Source organism: Anabas testudineus, chromosome 24, assembly GCF_900324465.2.
Source record: "Anabas testudineus chromosome 24, fAnaTes1.2, whole genome shotgun sequence".
In the NCBI taxonomy this organism is placed as follows: domain Eukaryota; kingdom Metazoa; phylum Chordata; class Actinopteri; order Anabantiformes; family Anabantidae; genus Anabas; species Anabas testudineus.
Genome location: NC_046632.1, coordinates 660,405 through 685,061, shown reverse-complemented (window position 1 = coordinate 685,061; position 24,657 = coordinate 660,405). Strand labels below are relative to the sequence as shown.

At 38.7% G+C, this 24,657-nt stretch overlaps 1 protein-coding gene across 2 annotated transcripts in view; it reads right to left on the bottom strand.

The window, feature by feature from the left end:
* The window catches only part of bach2b (BTB and CNC homology 1, basic leucine zipper transcription factor 2b), a 78,077-nt gene that overhangs the window by 44,336 nt on the left and 9,084 nt on the right, over positions 1 to 24,657 (bottom strand). Inside the window, exon 1 of one of the 2 annotated variants that reach the window (XM_026341333.1) lies at positions 20,814 to 20,907. The exons of the other annotated variant lie outside the window; for it this stretch is intronic. Coding sequence (XP_026197118.1) covers positions 20,814 to 20,852 — 39 coding nt within the window. The 5' untranslated portion in view covers positions 20,853 to 20,907. Of the gene's footprint in view, positions 1 to 20,813; positions 20,908 to 24,657 lie in introns of those variants that run through there. 2 annotated transcript variants of the gene reach the window in all.

Genomic DNA, 24,657 nt, shown 5'->3' with positions numbered 1-24,657 from the left:
ATCTTTGATTATTTTTGCTTTTTAAACTTCTATTAAAAATCTCTGCATCATACAGGCATGAAAGTAAAAAGTGATATATGTCTGCATTATAGAACATGAGTGCATTTCTGAGACAGCAGTCATGATGACTATGTATAATGAATCAGATTTACTAGGAGGGGAATTTTGGCAGCCGGTATTAAAAGCAAGAGGTTTGCCTTGGAGAGCATCTGATTAATTTCTTTCATTACTGCTGGACGTGTCTCTCACAGACCCTGGAAATGCACTGCTAAGCATTAACTGCAGTTAATCTGCTGAGGTGGGTAAGAACAAACTAACTCCCCCCTTTGTTTGCTCCTGATTTCATCAGGAACAAACTGTTCTAACTGTGTAGTATCCTGACAACATTAACATAAAGAGGCTGGGCCTCCATCTTTTGCCCATTATTAGTCGCAAAGAATTACACTGGGACCTGGGCCCTATTTCCCCATCATTACTGCATTATTCTAACCTGCATCAGTGGGTGTGCAATCAGCAATCAAAGAAATAAAAATGATATATATGGTGTTTTCAGCAAATTGACATATGGAGCAAGGCGTACAGTAGTTTATAAATGAAAAATCAGCTTGATGTTGAGAAGAAACCAGATTTCTGTCATCTCCTGTACGTATAGGTGAATGTCCAATACATTTACATTTACATTTAGTCATTTTGGAATGTTTTTTATCCAAAGCGATTTACAAAGTACAGAGGCAGGCATGGTAAGCATCAGAGAAGTACCCCTACTGGATGCAGGCCACTGTGGGGATAACCAATAACCAATAACCAGATGTCTTCAGTGCAAGTAAACTGATTCCCCAACTACTCAGGAAACGTAGTTTCTCTTAGTAACCTAGTTACTTGAGTGCATGTAAACGCAGTCATGACCAACCTGGCAATAATGCTACAGTTGGGGTTTTCGATAATACACTACAGTAATTGTTAACTGCCAGGTATTGTTACAGAGTGAGTCATCGATGTGTGAAAGTGAAAACACTTTGGATGCATTCGTGTTATTGCAAGCTTGAGAACATATTAATACTTCCACCAAAAATCAACAACAACTTTATAATTATAGTGCAATTACTGATTAGACTAAAAGAATCTAAATAATTTGGGTTTATTACAACTTTCTTTCTTTGTCTTTTTTTTTGTTTTGTTGGTATGATCTCAATGACTAAAAATAGTTACACAATCCAACAATTTGTAGTACAAGTACAGTGATTCAAGGAATTTTTCATAGTGAAACAATAATAAAGATCAAGTCATGAGGTGAGACATGTTTTTTTTTTTTTTCTTGTCTGGTTCCACAGCAGAACTCCTAATGGAAAAAGCTAAAATATAATGTGCAGTAAAATAACAAGGAAAAAAATATATATTTCAGTGATGCAGAACCTGTACTTGTGTTGATCTGTTGAAGTTGTGTGAAGTTGACACGAGAGCAATGCATTAAGCAATAATATGATGGCAGGCGACTTATTTTCCAAGCATTGATGAATAAGTAGTTTTCCACGTAATAGATATTTAATCCTAAGCAGCTGCTCTTTGTGTGCTCTGTCCATGCTGATGTCCCACCAGTGTTCCAGTTGGCCCGGCTTTCTGCTCACTATGACCTAATGTAAAGCCAGCCATTGACTTACAATCAACAGACCATCAGCTCAATAACTCTGCAGACAAACCCCTGGTGTTTATCTAGTTCAATCTTCAATCAAACCTTAGAAGCTCTGGTCAAGATATGTGACCTACAAGTAACAGCATTTTAATTGTTGAACTGAGCAGTTTCACTGACTAAAAGCAAAGGTTTTTTTTAACTAAAGAACTGTACTGTATGTAAATGTATGATTCAGTCTGAAAAGTATGAAAAGCGACCTAAAATATTGCTTATTGGAATTTGAGACTTGCCTTAACTGGAATCATGGGTTTTTTGACATGTAAAACATGTCAAAAAACTAACAAAGTAACTATACTATAGTCACTATACTTGGACTAAAGACTTAGTCCAAGTATCAGTACCAGATGCATAAAATTAACATTTTAAAAAGTTGAGAATCTAATTCAAGTGTGTTTTGGGGCAGTACCTAAGGTATCTCAGTATCTGCACACAAGCTTCAGCATGAGCACAGTTTACTACCATGGCTCAGCAGTGCTCCTGGTCCTCACTCGTCTCATGTGAACCTTCTCTGCTTCTGCAGCTTGCTGAACTCGTAAAATCCTGAGCCCAGACTTCACTTGTTAGGGCAACAGCCGAGAATGAGTCATAGTCCATTCATCAGCCGTTCACTGCCTGAGGGTTATTTGAGGGTGGTGCTAGCGTCAACTAAACTGACTGCTGCAGTTAAGTTTTTCCTACAGAATTGCAGACTGTGAGTACCTCACTGGTCTCTGCAATCTAGGAATTGACAGTCACAGCTACACTGGCTAATGTGTATTGCTAAGCAGGTATCACTGGATAGTATCTGTGGCAAGGTAGGATATTCTGAGCTCTTTCACATCCTGTGTGACTGTCATAATCTAGTTTCAAGCAGTTGCTTGGCTCATCGCAACAAACTCAACTACAAGATGATGCAAGGCAAGAGTGGTGGGGGTGGGGAAAGAAGCTGCATAGGATGATGAGGAAAGGAGGAGACTCATATACAGCTTACAAAGTATGGCCTTTGCTGCAGGACATGCATGTCCTGCCATTTGCACACACATAGAATTTACTGTACTGATTGAGGTGGAGGGAGTGCATTTCACTTCCCCATTCCCACAGAAATAGAGCACCGCTGGACCACACACATTTATGCAGCCATATGAAATGTCCATATTGAAAGGATTATTCAGTATGCAAACAGAAGTTGCAAAAAAATAATACCATGACTCAAGAATTTTTTATAGATGGAGTTCACTAATCTATTTAATGGCTCGACAGTCAGTACTTCACTTAATGACCCTGTTCCCAATGATCGCGCACTTCTTCACTTTAATTTCTTCTGCTATACTATGTATTTTTAATATTTTGATTTTCAGTACAAAAATATACTGATTGCAGTCATTGTAGAGCACTCTGCCAGCATCTGCTGTAGCCTCATTCAAATGGTCATCAGAACCTGAGCTTGAGTCAAAACCTCATTAATAAATCATATTGATTGCATATTGTTGTGGTGAAGTCTAGTTGAATTTTATCATTTCTAGGTGCTGAAAGTAATTATGACAATATATCAATCCATTTGATGACTTGTGCTATGTATGTTTATCTAAGCATTTGAAAAGACTGGAGCTGTGAGAAAGAGCAGAAGGGCACTCGTCCTCGGCTCAAAGTTGCACCAGGCTGCTTTACTCATTATTGCTCAGTGCTCAACACAGATTGCATCCTGCTCCACCAAATTCATACCCATTTACACCAAATGAAAAGGTAAACATTTGCATGAATTTCACGAAGAAAGAAAATTAAGAAGAAAGAAGAAGAAAAATTAAGACTGAAAAGTGCATCCTGGAGCAGACTTTGGTTTGCTTCTGGCTAGTGGTGTGAGCGTTACTGAAGTGAAATTGAAGCCGGACATAGGGTGACTCTCCCTGCTCTTTTAAGAAAAAGTTGCTCTGCGCTCTGAAACCAACTGGATCCAGTGATGATTTAGGTGAGTTACCTAAAAGGGGTGAATACTTATGCAATTACTTATTTCAGGTTTTCTATTTTTGAATAATGTACATGATTTTGTAAAGATCTTAACATGAAGATTTTGACATGAAAACTTATTTTTTTTTACTTTTTTTACTCATCGGATCTCAACACAGATGTGCTCTATGAGCTGTCAAAAATTAAGATTCATTTTCGCAAACACTGTGAAGAGGTGATCGTGCTTTCTCTCAGTGTTCCAATCACTCTGCAGCCTTAGTGGCTGCAGAATGATAAATACAAGAATTCTCTGCACGTCTTTATTCATTCATCTATCATGGTATAGAAGTTATTGATAATGCTCACATGCATTTATAATGACCAGTAACATGACTTTAGATTTTAATTAGATATTTTTTTATCATATATTGCAGCTTTAGAAATGTTAATGATTATTTAGCAGACAGCACCAAACTTAGGATTTTATTGCTTCTAGCAGGAGGAGTTGAGCTCCCCCGGCTGCCCTGTAATTTGAGCTCAGCTTTCTCTCCACATGCATTCAGACTTATCGTAACAGGAAGAGCTCAGGTGTTATTAATAACACAAATGAAGGCTGCATTCCATTAAGGTGCTCCCTGCTGTTAGGTAGGTTTTATCAGTGGCCTGTCATACTGGAATGAATGTATTAGTAATATAAAATGTGAAAATCCATAGAAAAATGTCTCCATGTAGGAAACAGCTTCTTTTATCATTTGTTTTAAGGATTAAATCTTTTAATAAATAAGCTTTTTAATTTTCACAGTAGTAAAAATAGTAAGTAGTCGTAGAAATGTGCAAAACATATCCATAAATGATAACTTCCACATATACAATTATTAATTTACTGAATTAACAAGATGCACAGTGATTTCTTAGAACAGCCACAGCAATGCAACATTAGAATATAATATCTGTATACACACACACACCCACACAGGGAAAGAGAGAGAGAATAATGCTCTGAATTTTGAAACTTTTTTTTCACCCTGTGCCTCTGAGTCATAAGATGAAGGAGGAAGCCAGGAATGAGTCAGAAAATGTTCCACAAGCCTAATAGTACATCTGTTGCATGAATGACTCTGAGGGACTGTTTGTCTCTTGACACAATAAATAACACCAGTGACAAGACTGAACTTGCTGTCTGGTGACATTTATATCTACAATGAAATACTACTATGAATAAACACTGACCTTATAGTGCAAAAACTGAACACCCTGTCCTGAGGAGCTTCTCTGCCTGTGTGGCCACCTCTCATGATGAATCGAGAAGGCATATAAATTATAGCCCTCGTTGAAAATCAACAGGTCAAGCATCTAGTGATGCATACCCTATTTTTGTATTGTATTTTATAATTCACCACTAAATAAAACTGCTTTTGAAAGATATTTTTAGACAAATAAAGAAGTCAAAATTTGAAAAAAACAAGCATAATTACAATTTTAATTACAATTCTGCAGCCCTTATTTAATGTGACCAGTATTCTGTTTACTGTCAGAACATTGTTCCACAAGCAAATGACACATTATGAATTACCATATCACAAACATCCAAACAAGCAAAGTGTGAGAGTAACTCAAGTTCATCCAGAGACACACAAGTCTTTATCAGCAGATCAGCAATCTAAGCACCTACACTGCAGTGGGACTGGCATCAACTTAAACGACAGTTCCTCCTGAGGTTAAGCAGTTTAAAGCACCACCAAGAGCAGCTGTGTTAATCTAAAGAGTTGACCAACATACAAACGACAGTGGTCTTTCTCATTCATACATCCTGTTTGTTTCCTTAGAGAGAAAGATGAGGTTTCTGCTGCTGCATGAACCACAGGGGAATTCATCAACCTGCTGGGGAACTCCTGGAAGAGCCCTGTGTTTGAAGTCAAGCCAACTTGGTCACGCTATATACTCATCAATGAGTCCACAGTAAATGCAGGTAAAATATTATAAACATAGAAAAGTATAATAGGAGCATTGCACCAGCCTCATATGTTGTTAGGGACTTTATGCTGGCTATTTGAAAATATGGATATCTGCAGATATTCTTCAATCTAAACACAAAAAGGCATTGCTGGATGCTTGGGTCTCATGAGGTATGCTGCAAGAGTCTTCAGTGTTGCAAACCACTGAGAACCACTGCTCATTGACCAGGATTTCTTATCCTTATCCTGGTAGCAGAGAATGAAAGGACTGAGTTGTTAGTTCTAGGGAGTTCCTTCAACCATGGGGAGCCACTGTTAACGCAGCACAGGGTGGGCTAGAGACCAGCATGATAGCGTTGCTGGGCCTTTGAGCCTCATATTGATGTCATGCTACTCATCTCCACATTATCTCTGCTATTGATTAATTTGATCTCAGCCTGGTGTTCTGGGGAGCAACAACAAACAGAGTGCTCTTCCTTGCTCATTGCACCAACTCCCACATGTGCAGAGACAAACCATGCCTTCTTTTTTTTCTGCCTAACCCTGAATTCCCTGAACCCTTCTGCTCATGATTTATCATGCATTAACACAGTTAAGATTCTTAGTTCTGACCTGCACAATCACATAGTGATAGAAGTAGAAGATAATAGAATAGTAGTAGCTTTTTAAACTACCTGGCTGAATTGGATTTGCAAAAAAGCTAAAAAACCTCTCAAAAAGCATATAGATGCATGATTTGTGATGAGTTGTTACACAAAGATGTAAGATGCTTTCAAATTATGGTAACAGCTCACATATTACTCAAAGAGAACTCTCAGCTGCCAGGAGCCTTACAGTAAGTGGAAAATCTGATTCGCCCACTGTAATGCTAAAAAAAAAAAAAAAAAAAAAAAAAAAAATCACGCCTACTAGCCCTCATTGTTTCCACACAGGAAAATGTACAGGGGTTTTAACATATTCATAAAATCTGACTGTATCACATCCTTGACTGCAGGATCTCTGTATCGGAGGAGGGAAGTGGGCAGAACACTTAAATGCATGATGACTAACTGTATGGCATTTAGTAAAATGCATCTATTGATACATTACCTTACTTAATTTCAGTGGTCAACAATATAATATTTAAATTTCATTTTATTACAACTTTAATCTTATTTATAGAGCACTGAACTAAGTGAAAGTACAGATGTATCATATAAATAATAAATTAGCAATTATCAAAAATAAAACTATACAGAAGTTCCTTTTTCTTTTTTCGACAATGCATTACATCACTATTTCTCTATCAACATAACATTATAAAACGATAAATATACTGTGATACAGGATTTCATTATTATGACCTTTCTGCCTCTTTTAAAATACATCAGTACATAAGAATGTTTTGTTTGCAGTCACATTAACATTGCACATACATTATTGCAATGTAATGCAGCTGTGGTGCCAAATATTACATCACACAGATGAGACCCTGCATCCACATGACTGTGGAGTCCAGGTGGGAGCAGCACTGAGACCTTTCACTGTGTGGTTCAGCAACACTTTTCACTGGCTGTTTCTGGGCTTTGCTGACCCTTTGTCTGGACTGTTCGTGCATCTAACATCAGCACTGCTCACAGGGCCATGTCACTATCCATATCCCTCTCCAACTCAGTCTAAAGGCAAAGGCAAAGAATAGTAGAATAGCAGGGTGATAACTGTTCCCCTGATGTCTGGCTAGTGACAGTATCTACTGGAGCTAAAAATATAACTTTACCTTTATACATGTGAGGAGAGAAGCCTGCAGAGGGACAGCGGAGCTTTGCAACTGGTTTATTGACGACAGAAAAACAAATGTGGGCCGTCTCTGAACAGCCACTAGCAGAGGCTTTATATCAGGTTGATGGTTTACTTTCATTGAGAACGCATTGAGCAGTTTTTCAGATATCTGTCTAGATTTATACATTTGATCATTTCCATCAAGCAGATGTTTTCCACACATAGACACAGTGTTGCCTTGTCTTCTTAAATATACACCTGGTTAATTATTCACAGCCCTGAGGGTCAGCAGTCTAGCAGTGTAGCTGCCTGCGTAAGAACCTGTCTATCCTGATTTTATCTCTCAAGATTTCGTTATTCTGGGCACTAAGTCAAAGATAGGCACGTCATCAGAGGTTTTTTAATTTCTTGGAAGGAAGGGGAGGAAGAGGTCACAGTGCAGTTAACTGACAAAACTGGCTGATGGAGCATCTAGGTGAACAAGGCCTCAGAGTATGAGTGGTGGGGAAAAGGTTGGCCTGTGAGGCTCGCTGGAAACAGATGTCAAACAGGAACTTGTGTGTTTAACGTCTCTCCTGCAACAAGCTTCCTGGAGACACAATCTGCCTTGATGGGGGGTGGCCGGCAAAATGCTGCCTCATACTTTACCTCGGTCAGCCTGTGACCTACTTTCTGCTGGGATGTGGTGAGTCAAAACAAAAGTACAAAAACACAAAAGGCACTCTGGTTAATTTGATAAGGAGGCTCGGTAGAATATAATGGGTCTGTTCTTTCTCACCACATTTTCAGTACTTTACTACAAGCAAAAACACAGACAAAGTTTAAAGGTCATATAAGGAAAATCTTGTGAAAGCACTGCACTAGATATTGTGAAGCTTCAAAGGAACTATACCATCAGAACAGAAGGCAGCCAGTTTATGTCCAATAACGTATCAGTATATGACGGATACAGAGCAGGCCAATAATGTTTGTATGAAAAGTGGGAACCAACTTCTTTTATTCAGCTTTACTGACTTCCCTGTATTCTGCATTTTAAAAAGGTACTAGATAAGATAATTAGTTCAGGTCATAAACTGTGTTACTGGAAGAAGAACCCAGTGTTTTTAGCTATATCTGAAAAGCTAAAGTGTTAAATTTACTGTTGTATTTATAAAGCTTTAGATGACTGGCTCTGTTTGCCCTAATACACTTGTTTTGCCAAAGTCAAGTCAAAGCAAGTTAGCAGGACGGAATTATATGCTGAAGAGCACACGAACTATTACACTTACACCAAGACCCCTGCTCTGTCAGTGCCATTTATCAAAGAACCAGGGCAAAGGTCCAGTAGGTGAAATCTGGTAGTGTCTATGTGTATGATTGTACGTACCCTGTGTCACCACATCTTTTCTATCATCCTCTGGCACAAAGTCTCAACGCTGTCAGCTTGACCTGAGGGATCTCACAGTCTCACAGGCTTAAAGCCTGGTCTTTTGTGGCATTTAACAATCTGGTTTTACCTCGCTGAGTCACACAGAGCCTGGACACAACCGCAGCAATACTCTAACAACTTCATTCTCATAAATCATTGCTCTTTCTACTTTCTGCCAATAACTGGTGATTATGATATAATTACAATACACAGAGTTACCCTGTAAAGTCTGTACACTTCCTGTTCTGCCTGATCTTTTTTGAGCTTGTGCTACATAGAAAAAATATTGCAGTGACAGAATGGACAGAGAAAATTGATCTATCTGCACAAGCGGAAGACAAAGATGACTCTGTCTGGCAGGTGAGCTCTGAGGTGCAAAAACACCACAGCAACAAACCCGAACCAAACTCATACAAGTACTGACAGTATCAAAGCATACCTTAGTGCACTTCTACTATCTACTGTTTGCAGAGGACTTTGTGAACAAAAGTTCAGAGGCTACATCAGAAGCCTCAAACATTCTAGGACAAAATTTCATGGACTGATGAGACAAAGAAATTTTACCAAGGCGATGAAAGGACTAGGGCTTGGAGAAAGACAGGCTCTGCTCATGACCCCAAACACACAAGCTCTACTACACAAACATTTTGTCTGTAATTTAAAGAAAGATGCAACCAAACTGATGGGGATCCTTTATCATGCAGTAAGATAATGACCCATAAAACACTGCCAAAACAACTAAGGAGTTCATCATGGGCAAGAAGTCAAATGTTTCAGGCTGGCCATGTCGGTCTCCAGACTTAAACCCTACCTAATAAAGAGGAGACTGAAGGGAGTAACAACAGTTAGAAGATGCTGCAGTGAAAAGAGAAATGGGTGTGTTCAAACAAAAAGTGCCATCTTTTAAGATTTATTATGACTCATACACATACACTGTTCATGTACTGCTCTTTGGTTGTGTAAAGCTGCTTTGTGACAATGTCAATTGTAAAAAGCGCTCTACAAATAAAATTGAATTGAATTGAATTGAATTTTAAGTTGTGTATCAGATCCAGATGTACACCTGGAAAGCTGAATTTTGATATTTTGTCTCATAATTATTGTTTGATGTCAAATTCAAATGTTTTCAGTCTTCAGAAAAAAAAGGAATTGGAGTCACTTTTCCAATACTTTAAGAGGGGAGTATACATGTGCTGTTCCCCAGAAACAGCATGCACTCATATTGCATATAGTTAAAATAAAAAAATAAAATAGTAACACATTGTTACACCACAGACCTGATTTTGACCTATAGTCCCCTGTGTGGTTAGGGTTTAGTCAAGAAAAGCACTTTGGTTAAGGTTAGAGAACAATTGTGGTTTTGTTTAAAAGTAAATGAACACATGTGAAGTGTTACATTTTTCTCCATTAAGACAGACCACAATTTATCTCTAACCTTAACTAAGTGTTGTGAGAATGTGAGGACCTGAATACAACCATAACCAGTCACTCTTTGCAATCAACTATCAACAAACTTGATTTAGTTGATTAAGCCTCATGACTTGAATATAATACAATATTTAGATACAGGTTGGACTGTGAATTTTGTCCCAAGCAACTTCTGTTGACAGGACAAATGGGATCTCTTATTGTAACAGGAGCAATGATTTAAGCAAAATTGGGTTTAATATGGACACCAGATCATTGTTATAAAACTTTTAATATTTTGATCCAAATCTTTATATTTGGTTTTCATTATACTGCCAGGGATAATGGAAGAAACAAATGCAAACAAAACATAAAATATACATTTCACTGATTTAGATTTAGATTTTGGCATTTATTTCACTAAAATGTAAAATTAGCTCAAAATGAACCTTTTATTTTATGGTTGACTCAATTCATGTGACTGGGACTGTTGCAGAAAGGCTTCTATAATCTGATAAAACTCTGAAAGAATGTTTATGGAAAGTGACCTGCCGTGTCATAAAGAGTCCTGATTCCAAACCCAAGCTTAGCTGCTATTCTACTGGTTTTAAACTTCTGGGACTTCTTTCCATAGTCTTTCTGGATAGTGAGACTGGTTGCAGGAGTTACATTACATCAGGGTCAGATCTAGTGTGACCTGTGGTGCAGTAAAAAACACCAGGAGACCAGTGTTAGAGTGACACACTTTGGCTTTTGTGGTTATGGTTTTATGTATTTGCACATTTGTAGTTTTTAATTGTCTTCTTAACTACAGTACTTAACTGTTTGTGTACCACAGTTGAAGACAAGGTTATAAGTAGAGCTGAAAGTAGAAAGGCAACTAACTGAACGTAAGCGTAAAGTAAAAATGATATAAGCTTTGAGCAACTTGCAATCCAGTATTTTCACAGTAAGGATTAAATATTTTCACTTGCTCAACATCTTCTATTTATTTCCTTTACCATATCCAGATACTAAATCAATAAAATGATGGGTTGTTGAACTCTCCCCAGCACCCATGAGCCACTCATGTGAGACTCACTCCACATTCTGTTGTTATCACAGAAGCCAAACTGTGCATGGTACTTCTGTCTGTGTACACTCCACTGCCCAGTTTGACTCCCAGTCCTACTGACTTTTGTTGTATTACTCACCACGAGCCTAAAACCACGCGTTTCCAGCTAAAATGTGAGCAACAGGGTGACGGGGTCAGATGGGGGTTGGATTAGGGGTTGTCTAGCATGGGTAAAGACCTCGGGCCAACGAGAAGCCAAGAAAGTGTTTGTCAGCAAAAAGGAGATTGACATGGGGCACAAGGGAAGAATTAGTGTAAGTTAAAGAACAAGAAAGAAAGTAGGAAGAGGAGGTGGAACAGACTGGCCGTGGTGGAAGTATCTGACTCAGGCAGGGTTCACTGAGTTCAGCTAGTAAATAAGTGACTGACTCCTCCAAGTGCATTCCAAGGCTCCACCTCACCCTCCCATCCTGCATGTACTCGGGGGGATTCTTGGGGTTTCTGGGGCTGCTCTTCACTGTGTGTCAACATTTCCAGACCTTGCTGCCAGCAGTAGTGTTTATGTGTGTGAGAGTTGGGGGGTGGGGCTTCACGGCTTTTAGCTTTTTAGCATGTTTTCTGCAGATGAAGAGGAAAAGGTCCACATACTCCCTGCCCTTCTCTTCCCCTCACCTTCTAACAAAGCACCTTGAGTGTCCAAGAATCAGAAACCTCACTCAATGCTAGAAAATAATTCACACGCCCATTCACTCATGTAATACACAAAAATATTTCTTACAGCCAAACGTGGTTGCCAGTTGTGTATGCATATTAATACATGCCTGAAGCAATGCAGAAGCTGGTCGTGGCGCCATCTGCCTCAGCTTTTACTAATCACCTCAGCCAGATGGGCTAACAGCTCTTTAGGAAGCTTGTTTTCCTGCACATTATAAATATGCTATGTTTGGGTGTAACCCAGAAATTGGCTGGGCCTTCTTATGTAAAATGGAAATGGTGTATTACACTTAATGCCTTTGAGTGATGTCAGGTGATAGGACAGAAGATTGCTGAGCGATTCAGGTAAAAAACACTATACCACATGAAGGTGTGTCACTGACAAATAGGTAATATCCATGAAAAAGGTTCATAAAGGCACCTCATATTCAGAGAGAATTCACAATCTGTTCAGCTGGTAGGGCCTAGTTAATGACCACATACATACACACACACACGCACACACACACACACTCAGTGCTTGACAAGTCAATAGACATTCTGAATCAGCAGCACTTTCTCAGTGAAATTTGACTCTCAGCACATCTGCTCCACATAAAGTCTTCATCTTCTTTGGGTTCTTGCCACATCAGGAAAAACAGCATGTGGTAATTTAGTACTGCAGTTCAATAAAATTCATTTATGCGATGTAAGTGCTGCGCTGCTAAAGCCTATATCTTTGAGAATAGATAAAGTGAGAATTTAGAGGCACTGGAAATTTACTATTAGCAGGTTTGTGGACAGACTGCAGCTGGGTTGTTTTCACATTTCTTCATTGAGACTGGCTATAGTTCGAGCATTCCTAGCTCAAAGACAATACAATGAGGGTGAAGGTGAAGAGAGTGGGGCCTTTGCAGCTACTAATATATTACGAGGAGATTTCTAAAGTGTTCCACCATCAATTACCCCACATAATGGTTTCCATGGTGATGGGTGCTCAGTTCCAGGGCTGTGGTACAGAAATGAACTTGAAGAACAATGACCCCAACTTCCACCACATTATGGAACATTTTTCAGCAGGCTCCTCTTACCATGTGTGTCAGAAGGTAAGTAAACTATTACAGATTTACAGAAAAGAAATTCCACTACTGTCTGTATGACATTTCCATCTTTGCTGTTCCCATGGTCCACAGCTACAGTCCCAAACTTCCTAAAGCTTTTTTTTTTCCATAGACCTCCTTTCAGTCCATGGCCACCATAGAAATTTGCATGCATCAATAGTCCTTTAGAAGGGTCATTTTGATTTCCAGAAATCAAATATGATAGTTCAGTACCTTACAAATATCATTTATAAGATAAGTTCATAGGGGTCAAGTAGAAAAGTTCATTTCACACAAGCTGGTTAAATATTGCTAATAGTGGGCAAAGATGTTACACACCAAGCTTATCATGAATAGTAGGCTACCACTCATTTCATAAAATAGTAAAAATAGCCATATGAGCTTGGTGAGGTAGTGGCTACTTGCAAGATCATTTGGGGAACCACGGTAGCTAGTGAGCGACATGCAATTGGGAACATGCCAATTTGTCTGTCACTGTAGCTGTCACTTAGCAAGCAAGGTAGCTTGATGGCCAATCAGATGTTAAGTCAGCACAGTCCATTTGGACAGGTTACTCAAGTGGAAGAAATATTTGTTTACTTACACCTCAAATGTGAGGCATAATACATAATAATCAATAATAATTTTTAGTTGTAACGCTACTCCACACGTTGGAGGTTGAATTCCTTTTCTATTATTGTGTTTATTATTATTTTATTAGTTGAAAGTTTATTGACAACTTATATACCACGGTATGTCTCTGCACTTTTTTGACTGTCTTTAGTGATTGACTTGAACTTTTCCAAGTTTGCTTTGGCATGAGATTTTAAAGAACAGCTAGTAACCACAAGCATGCTGTCAAACATCCACTACTAAATGGAGCTTGCCATCAATAGAAAGGATATGATTTTAAAGATCGCTGCATAACTTAGCTGACACAGCAAGCACTTTTACACTACGCACTGGTATTATGAATAACAACACAACAGCTGCATTTTTTCCATTTTAACAAGTATATTTTTATCTAACTTAGCATCCCCTCTTAACTCCCATTAAACTAACTGACAGCACAGAGGTAAAAGTCACATGGACAGATGAAGGATGTAAAGCCTCTTCACAGCTCAGATGGGAAAGTTAAGACAGGCTATAATGGAATTGAAATGACACTTGTGCAGGGCTCATTAAAATTGTCCTATGTGCTTGTCATTAACTCTCATCTTGTGTGACCTCCACCGCTGAAGGTGGGGTCGAAGGGGTCGTCACTGTAGTGTACTGTGTTTCAGACAATGTGCTGTTCAATGTCTTTTGAGAGTTTTTTTGGACTGAACTGAAGTAATAGAAGAAATAGAAGAAAATACCTGCCATATAAAAACAACAGTGACGCCTCCTACTAAACATCGTCACAGAGGGAGGAAGATAATATAGAATAGTAATCAGTTTTCATTTCTTGAAGGGGAATTTACACTGAAGCTGCACTCACTGAACACCACTGCCTCTGAATGAAGTCAACACTGAATCTAATAGTAGCATCCCATTCCAGTCCAACGTCACAATTAGGTCAGATTAAATTATTGATGCTAGAAGCAATGCTTTCTCTCTCTGTCTTGGGACAACAAGACTGCAGACATGGTAGTCCCTCTGTAGGGGACTGTACTGTACTGTAAATACTAATGTCAGTATGTTAGTGTGCTCTCAGTGACAATGCTGTAAGTGTTTACTGTGTTCACTACCTTAAATTAGCATTAAACACAAAGTACAACTGAAGTGGGAATGTTAAAACACCACCAGCAGAAGCATAGCGCAACGTTGTGTTTCATGTTTGTCAGCAACACATTGGATAAGATGAAACTAGTGTTCAAAACCCACACTTAAATATATAAGAAATCAGTCTATTGATTTTAAACACGCATATATCAGCAAATCCTTCTTCATATCCTGTCCACTCACTTCTTCATGGTTAAGTCCTTGGTCCACAAAGATAATCAACAACTATTTTAGTTTTACAAACAACTCAGTGTCTACTTACTAGCTTTTTCTTGTGTTTTTATGTGCAAGAGTGAGCTTTAACATTAAATTAATAACCACTTGAGTAATCTAATGTTCTTCATTAAGTTAAATTCCATTTGTAGTCCCACGTTCCAGCTTATCAAATATGAAGGTTTGTTTCTGTTTGACATGATTGTAAATTGCATAATTTGTTTGTTTTCTTTGTTTGATTAAATGATCAATTAGTTAATTTGAAAAAATAATCAACATCTATATTTTACGAAATAAAAAGGCCTACTAGTAGAGACTGCAATGTCAAACATTATACGTGAGCTACAACAAACTCCTACTCATACTTAATCACTCTTGTGCTAAATATCAGACTGCTGTGCCAAATACAGACCTCTCTGCAGCACAATTAATTATAAAGCATGCATCTGTATAAGAAGCTCGATCCAACAGCGTTCAGGGGGTGCAAAACAATCCCATTTAATCATGCACATTTAAAAGTCAATCTTGGACTGGAACTTGCCTCGTTTCAGTGTTTTTTGTCTGTTGTAGGTTTGTATACAAAGTCCTATCTTGTGCAACAGTGGTCCGGCTATGAGCTGGGAGGCTCGCCATTCCTCCCCCCACTGGCAAGACAAGCAGTGTATTAAAATAAATCTGTGCACACGTCCCACTCCAACACCCTCACTAGACATTACCTTATACAAGACCAGCACCCTCTGGTTCTGCTCTGTGCTGGACTGCAAGCTTCTGCTGATCCTGGCCTCAACCCCACCCGCCTTGTGTAGTCCCCTGCACCTTCAGCCCCACCTCTCCTGTGATTCTGTGTACATCATCTCACATGACTCAACAAAACCTGGGTCCAGACTGGGCTGCCTGGAGCTTTTTACGAAGAGGGGAGGAGAACATTGTGCAAGGGACCTGGAGCTCTGCCCTCAACTTGGCTCATATGGCCCTGCTTGTCAGGCCTGATGGATTTTGGCTAAAAATAAAAGTAAAAAGGGGCCCTTGACAGGCAGATAAATGAACACAGTAGTGCTCCTTTTGCTAACATAGGTGCCACATCATGCAGTGTCTCCACGTCCCTGATACTTGACAAGACTAGTGTGCACAGCCCCAAGAGTGCACTGTTTCACAAACAAAACATTCCCTCTTCCATGTGTGGTGGGGGGGGATTTGGCAAAGCAGTAGTGCAAATATGAGATGAGCCAAGTGAGTGGGAATTCCTGCGCTCCCCACACATTACCCCACCCTACACAAATTCATCCACTACATTCATAGCAGCAAAAAAAGAAATCTGAGCAAAACAGCAGCAGCAGACTAAATGGATCATCATAACCAACCCAAACAAATATAGCAGCAGACAGGCTTGTGGGCTTTTCTCCCCAGGAGATTAAGCGTTATCCTGTCCACTCACTTGCCCTCTAAACTTAACAAATTGCTCTTTACAAATAGCCTGCACTTGACTAGTGGTTTTCTAACTTATTGGTACTCAAATGTTGCACTGAATAGCACTTAGTACTTAATTTTGTAACTTTTAGGTATCTTTCACCCTTTAAGGCTCAGAGTCACCATTTGTATTGTCTATATTTATGGGCTTATTATCATGTAAAAGTAATTTACAGAATCCATTTGGCTCAAAAATACCAGCAATTGACATGTAAACATATCAGCCGCTGCACTAAAAACAGGATGTACACTCTGACTGGTCTGAAGCTGTGACACACTGTGTTCTGACACCTGTCAGAAATGGCCAGCATTACATATTTTGTGCTACAGTAACTCTTATGCTGGATTAGACTAAACAGACTACTCTTCACTCTTGATGCACATAAATGGGGCTTGGGTCCATGGCCTTCTTGCAGTTGTCCTTCCCTAGATAGCTTTTGTTATGTACTGACCACTGGGCCTTGTAATAGTTACTGAGATTATTCATTTTCCTGCTCTCACCACAAGAACTGACTGTTCATTTGCTGCCTAACATACCTCACTTGCCATGAAACACCATCAAATTGAATACTTCTGAAACTTTTCAACTTGAACACCATCTAAAATGCACTCCTGTCATGTTTTTGTTGTTGGAATTGTAGGGGGCTTTCCCATCATCTTTCAGCATGACTATGAGAGCGTATTTAATCACAAACTTGCTTATTTCAGGCATATTAGTGCCTTTAAATATCACCCAGATACTGTAGGTCACTCAACCCCTTTAACTTTCTCTTTACAGTTTGCCATAAATGAAGCAAGGTCTGCACTGGTGTTCCAGACTGCCATCTATCACCACAAAGACAAACACAGGGAAACACTAGCAGTATGGGCTTCCAGCCTAATGAATGGGAAGAGCATAGTTCCAACCCTGCAATAGAATAGTGGCAGAGCAAATGATCAAAGTGGTAAAGGTGATACATGATACAGCAGGGTTAAAAATAGACTCACAGGGCAGTGTTTCATGACCTCTGCATAGTGCCCTTGGTTTACACTATGGAAGGCTGTGGCTGAGACTTCTACAACACAGCTTAGGAATGAAAAAAGAAAAGGAGAGCATATCTATAGCACCATTTTAAAATGCAGCAGGATCAGGAAGATTCCCTTGTATCATGACAGGGAGTACAGGGAGAATCAAATATTCTCATGCATGTCAAAGCAACAAATATCCTGTTTTTGGGGTTTTCAAAGGGGCTCATGTGTTACGTGAAGCATGAATGATCTGCCTTAGAAGACATGTTTTCAGGGGGAGGATATTTTCTTTTGTCTTGGTCACTGCAAATAGCGGCATTGAGGATCATCAAAACATTACATCATGGCAGAAAAATCCATCAGAGAAGCTGTGATGTTTTCCAACTGCACATCAATCAAAGCTCAGCGAGAAGAAAAGGGAATTAAGGGGAGAAAAATCCCGAAAACTGTTAACAGACATCTTGATTGAGAGGATCAGACGTGAAACAATTTCTGGAGGTGGTCTTATAATATGAGACAACGCAATGTGGAAAGAAATTAGCATAAAATAAGATGCTGCTTTTGATTTGAATATAATTCACTCTGCTTTTTCACTGTTTACATTTTGTGCAGTGTAACACTTCCTTTGCTTTTCTTCCAAACACGTAAACAAGTATGTTTGTGACTGAAGCAACTTACTGTAAGTCAGTCTACTGAAGAGCAGCACTTCATACAGAATTGATTGATTCAAAGACATTCCAGGGGCATAATGGGAATAATTTCTCCCACTCTGTGTCATAAGTACATGCAACATGCCTCGGAGTGAAAGAAACAATAGGCTCTTTCACTGTCTTTGCTAAGCTGGAGACAGGGAGGTGCATCATGGGAAGCAGACAGGCAGACAGGCTCACACAGTTGAGAGCGGATACCTCAGAGAGGCCTCGCACAAACCCAGGCAACAAGCAATGGCACTTGGGCCATGTGTGAATTATGTGCTTGGATTACTCATGCTCTGTAAGAGAGGGTGGCCAGTTAACAAACCACTTCCAATTCCTGAATTGATGAAATATAAATTGTGAAAAAATAAATAAATAAAGCTGGGCATGTGTGACAAGATGTTTTTTTTACTTATTTTTGGATGTACAAGCACGTATTTGAAAGATGGACTGTTTCTGCCTTATTAAAAGACACTGTCCCGGAAGCAGTCGTTCATTTCACAGAAAAAAATGTTGCTTTGTTTTCTTATTTTTATTTCTTTAGAAACAGAATCAATGCAGACAAGTCAAGGTCTTAAGAAAGAGAAATAAAAAAAGAGTTATTCTTAATTACAGAAACTATGGGATCACAACATGGATGCACAATATCTTTAACAAGATAAATAGGGGATTTTTCCTTGTCCTCCACTTTTTGAATAATTTCTTACACAAACAGTTAGGATTATAATATGGAACAAGTTAAAGAGACTTGATAAAAACTTTTATTCAACCTTGTAAATATATTCTATAATAAGAATAGTCAGTAAGTCACTGTGAAATTTGAGTCTCTCCTTGTTTTTTGAATAGTATTTCTATTTTACTCCACTGCTTGTACTTTTTGCTTTACTACCTACATGTGTTTGACAGTTATAGTTAGTAGTTATTTGACAGATTTACAGATGAGATGTACTATTATGGATGAAGTAGATTTCAGTACACAAAGTAGTTAAAATCAGCTCCACCTTTACCAGCTGCTCATTTTGTTCTACACCAAGTCTCGGTAGTAACACACACATTTGTGTCTTTTTTACCTGCCATACTTTTCAACTGCAGCTCCAATACTGATTTTGTTTTGCTAGTGTTACTTGTTTTAAATACAACTTCAGTGGAGTATATAAAGTAAGTGGTTAGTGGTAATTGTACCAGTGGTGGAGTGCTGGCACTTTTGTGTACTTCTGCCAGTTCGGAGGCACCTGATGCCAAAGATATGCATCAAATGCTAGCAATGACTCCGTTTGCAACTTTAAGTATTTGAGAAGACTCTTTGTGTTGTTCTACAGAACGGGGCCATGAGCCAGACATGGCACTCTAACGTTAGTGCTGACTCCCTCTAGACATTACTTTTGTTCATGTTATTTCCTTTGAAATCATCGTGAGCTCCTGCACTCACAGTTGCGTTGGTCCAGATGTGGATCACATCAAAAGTTAGTCCTGTGAACCATGCTATAAAAAGTGATAAAATCAGGAGTCTGTGCCAAGCATTTAAATATGAGGAGCAAAGAATTTTAAAATAATTTGATAATTACAGCATTGAGAAAATAAGTAAAGCAGTTAAACGCAGAGGAGATATTTTGATCACTTAACAAAGATCACTTCTAATTCCCCAAAGTCTGATGTTAGGTGAAGACTTTACAGCTGGAAGAACTCTTACAAAGATTGACTAGCTTGCCGCCAAAAGTAAAAGTGTCCAGGATGAGTTGGTCTCTGGTTGTGACACACAGATGCCAGCACTCCACGTGGCCTGGGCTAAGCAGTCTGGCAACTTGTACTCCTACTACAGCAGCTTTAACTCTACTTACTCTAAGCCACAAACTCATGGCTATGAGACAAAGAGATGCAAGACAAAGAAAACATTTGTGTTTGCTTGAAGACGATTAGGCGAAGCTGGGATAAGAGTTCTGACTTTTATACATTTCTATACACTCGTGATAGCTGACAGAAAGAGATTTAGGAGCAATATGGCACCTTTTTACTTGCCTGTGTTCAATGGGATATGTTGTCTGCATTGGTAATCAGACGGAAAGTGTTATCTAGTTTTTCAATGATTGACCATTTGTAATACTTGTTAAAAGATTTACACTTGTAGGAGAAGGTTGGATTAATTGTGATTGAATATAATGTCTATTACAGCCGCTATTCTAGCACCTGCAAAGGAAGTCACAGAAGGAAGCTTTATTTCCTTTTCAACAGTTAGTTATAAATGGAAATGTGCCCTTTGTCAAGAGTGTATTAGTTTTGGACAGTGTGGGTTTCTCTTGTTTAAGAACATATGCGTGAACATGAGTGACAGTTATCGATGTAGCCATCGAATGATCCATTTAAATCCACCCCAAATCCGCTTCAGAAACAGAAAATAATCCTTAACGATTTCATAGCAGAAGTAAAACAATCTTGTTGCTACTAGGATTATACAATATTTAAATATACATACATGTAAATTATACATTAAAAAGTAAAAGAGAAAGAAAAATGACAGCACTGCCTGAATTTTTGTTTGTACCACTGTGACAAATGTTTGCCTCAGTTTCACAGTCTAACCACAACAGGAAAAAATAAAAACAGCCTTCCTGCCAACAGAAAAGATTGTTTTGACATATAAAACCTAAAGACAGAATATGAGTAGTATTAGTGCTACTTACAGACTTGTGCTTCATCTTCTGATAGTGATTAGTGATCATTTATCCACAAGCAGAATAAAGTCACACTGACACATCTACATCATGATCAGTCAAAAAGACGTGAGGTCATATATGTGATTGGCAGGTCGGTGGTGCATGGGGAGGACGTCCCCGCAGTGTGAAGGCAGACCTTTCTATCATCCTCACTTACTCACCCATTGTCACAGAAAAGCTACAGACACATAAACAAAAGCTGAGGCAGAAATCATTTACACGGAAAGCCTCGTGACTAGAAAAAAAGAAGTTTGTCAGAGGTCTTTGATATAATCTGTGATATCACCACACATTTTATCCCTGTCATCTATTTAAAAACTCATTATGTTTCACACTCTCAAAAATATCCAAGAATTTTGTGTAAATCTAAATGCACATAAATATCTACCTATTATATTTTCATATTAAGATTACTAGCGCTTATTGTCGCAACACATAAACATTGGTTGTCCTGACTTAAGCCTGTTTTAAAAAAATTGTTCCATAAATGAAACTACAAGTTCACTGAACTCATTCAATTTGCTTTCATGAAAACAAAACTAGATGTCCCAGTATGTATTGAGACTTCAAACTATTTAGTAAATGGTAAATGGTACATGGTCTGCACTTATATAGCGCTTTTCTACCTAACTGGTACTCAAAGCACTTTACACTGCGTCTCATTCACCCATTCACACACACAAGCACACACACACTCACACACTGCTATGCAGCTCATCTGATCATTGGGGGCAACTTGGGGTTCAGTTTCTTGCCCAAGGACACTTTGGCATGTGACATGGCAGCTGGGAATCGAACCACCGATCCTATGATTGGCAGACAACTGCTCACTGTGTGACTCTTCTATTATGTTTATTATGTTTATCTTTATTTTAAGTACAGTTTAAGAAAAGAAGCTTCCTGTATGTTTTAGAGCATAACAAATGTTATGTTATGTTATGGCACTGACAATTAAATAAAGTTAATATGAGCAGCCTCACAATTTGTCTTTGTATTGATTTTGTTTTACAGTTAATTAATTCAGGATAAGAGTGCAGGTTCCTACATTATAATAACATAAAATATGAAACATTTAAGAACAAGTCGTTACACCTCTTTGACTTGAGGCTGAAAAAAAACCCAAAACAAGTTTTAACATTTTCAAGCGCCGATACGTTTATGTTTATGTGAGTCTTACAGTCTTCATTACTGGATTTTGTTTGCTAGTTTGTTTGTATTACAACAAATATTGTGAATAAACTCAAAAACAGATGAATAGGTTGCAGATACCAGGTCACAGTTGTTTAAGTTCAAAATGATTTTCTTCAAATTTACAAATCAACAGCAGGGTGGTGCTGAGAGAACTGAACCTGTTTCTCACAGAGATCACAATTTCATTATTTGTACTCAGTGAACAAGAGAAAGTCTCACAACGTTTTGCAGTACAGACTAGCCAAAAATTGACATTACGGTTATCATAGAGCAGTTTACATCCATGAAATAGAAACACTTTACTTAGTCCTGACCGTGATGTAGTGAGCGCTAACAGCACTGTGTCTCTTCCTGTACTGGTGGTTGAAGAAATATTTCACTTTCAGATTTAAATCAGCAGCTTTTATTTCTTCTCTTCTTATTCTGCCACTGATAACAATCATTCAGCTTAACCTGAACGTGTGCTTCAGCAGCACATTTGACACATTGATAGGATGATGGTTTTAGTGGTGAATTGGTGATTCAAATTTTGGAAAAGCAGCAGAGCAGAGAATGATGGATGAGTGTGTCACTGCTCTGTCACTGTGCTCTTGCAGGAGAATGTGATGGCGGTCCTTCTTGTTTATCACACTGTAAGGAATATACATCACAATGTTTGCTATCAGAATGAGCAGCACTTGCTAAGCATGATGAGAATCAAATTGCTTCCTTTCTTCCAGACACAATCTGTAAGTGAGATGAAAAGGAGGCAGCGTTACTGTAATCCATCTAAATGGCCTGGCTCCAAAAGCCTTTCATTGCCAACCCACTGAGCTCTGCACTCCCAAAGGCTTGTATCTCGGTCTCGCTCCTCTGTCTTTTACAGGGAAGCTTCTGTAACTGTAACCAGGGAGCTAAGATCCTGCTCTGTCTAAATATTCTATGTTGTCAAACCTTAAGTTTCTGCATGTCTATGGATTACAAGTATCAGAAACTACTCTGTATTAAGTACTGAATAACAGCATCAAATCTCTGGTGAGATTAGTTAATTCTCAGACCCTGTCTACTCTTATTTGTATTGAAGAGTGCACCTAATGTTTCTCTTCTCTAAAAAGGTAACAGTAGTTGTGATTTTGCTTTTTATAGCTGTCTTCAACAAAAAAATTAGTACATAAAAGGTGCTACAGTTTAACGTAAACAACTTTTACGTTAAATTGACTATAATCTCATATAGACTCTTGTTATGGATACAAAATGCATGATTTTTATATCCTTAAAGATTCAGAAAAACATCATTCAAACAATCAAAGTCCACACAGAGAAATACTGAGCCCACTGCAGGCACACAACAAGGGTGCAGTACTGCACTGACCATGAACTCAAATTACACCTTTACTTGTGCTTTAGAGTTTATTTAGGTCATTTAGGTTCAAATTACTTGTGTGCAGCCTCACCAGGGCTCACAGTCATGTGTACTGTGTATATGTTATTCTTTAGATGTAGCTTTTCTGAATGCCAATGCATTCAAATAACTTTTAGTATTTTTGCAATGGTTACAAACGACTGACTGTCAGATGTCAACATCTATGTAATTAAACCTATAGGACCCTGTCCTAGGGTACAGGTACTCACTGATACCAACTTACTCTAAGCACTGTCCCAAACAGGCACAGAAAGATAGTGTTTAGAAGTCTAATAATGTCATTCTCACTCAGTGCCAAAGTAGAGAATTTATTTTTACTAAATTTCATCTGTATTTGATAGTTAAGCCTTTTGGGGCATATTCACAGATTTCTAGTATTATTATCAGCATAAATGTGGCTGACAACATACATGTTTATCCCCTACTGTGTGTAACAAATGGAAAACTCACTGGGGTGAACGTCATGCTTGACATTATGTCGAGCATGAATATTCACGTCTTTTTCTTGCTGTAGAATTCATTTTCTGTTCTTGGTCTTTTTACTATGCCACAGTAAAACATAAAAAAACCATCATAAGGAAAAGTAAGAATGCACAGTGGGCCACTGGAGTGCGCAGACAGGATCTCTACCTATGGCTGACTGCTGCGAAATGGCAAGAAGTCACTGGCGGCAAATCCTGCTGATCTTGTTGTAAGCTTACTAGGTTACAGTACAGCACAAAGGCTCAGTGCAGGAAGTGGGCACATTACTGCACTTCCACGCCCACAGCCTCCCCCTCCCCTCCCACCACAGCACCAAACTCCCTCCCAACCACCTGTGCTGGTCTCACAGGATGCCCCCCTCCTCCAACCCCTTCTCCTCCCCAACACAAACCCCTTTACAGCTGCACTTCTTTACCTAACCGCACACTAAACACACTTTGTTGTTTTACACTCGACTGCTTCAACAGCATGAGTGAAGAATAAGTTCTCTCATTAGAAACTGCCTCAAAATACATGTAGGTGCAGGTTTGGCTCATCTCATTTGCCTTTAACATAACAATTAGAGCTCCATCAACATAATAAAACGTAATGACTGAGTCACTGATTTTAAAAATAATAAAATTTTCTGCACTGAAATATTTGATGTTAAATGAAAACCATCTTTTTGAATACATTCCATTCTGGCTGTACTGTTTTACCTTGGTGTTACAGACGTCTAATTTGAAAATGTGGTGC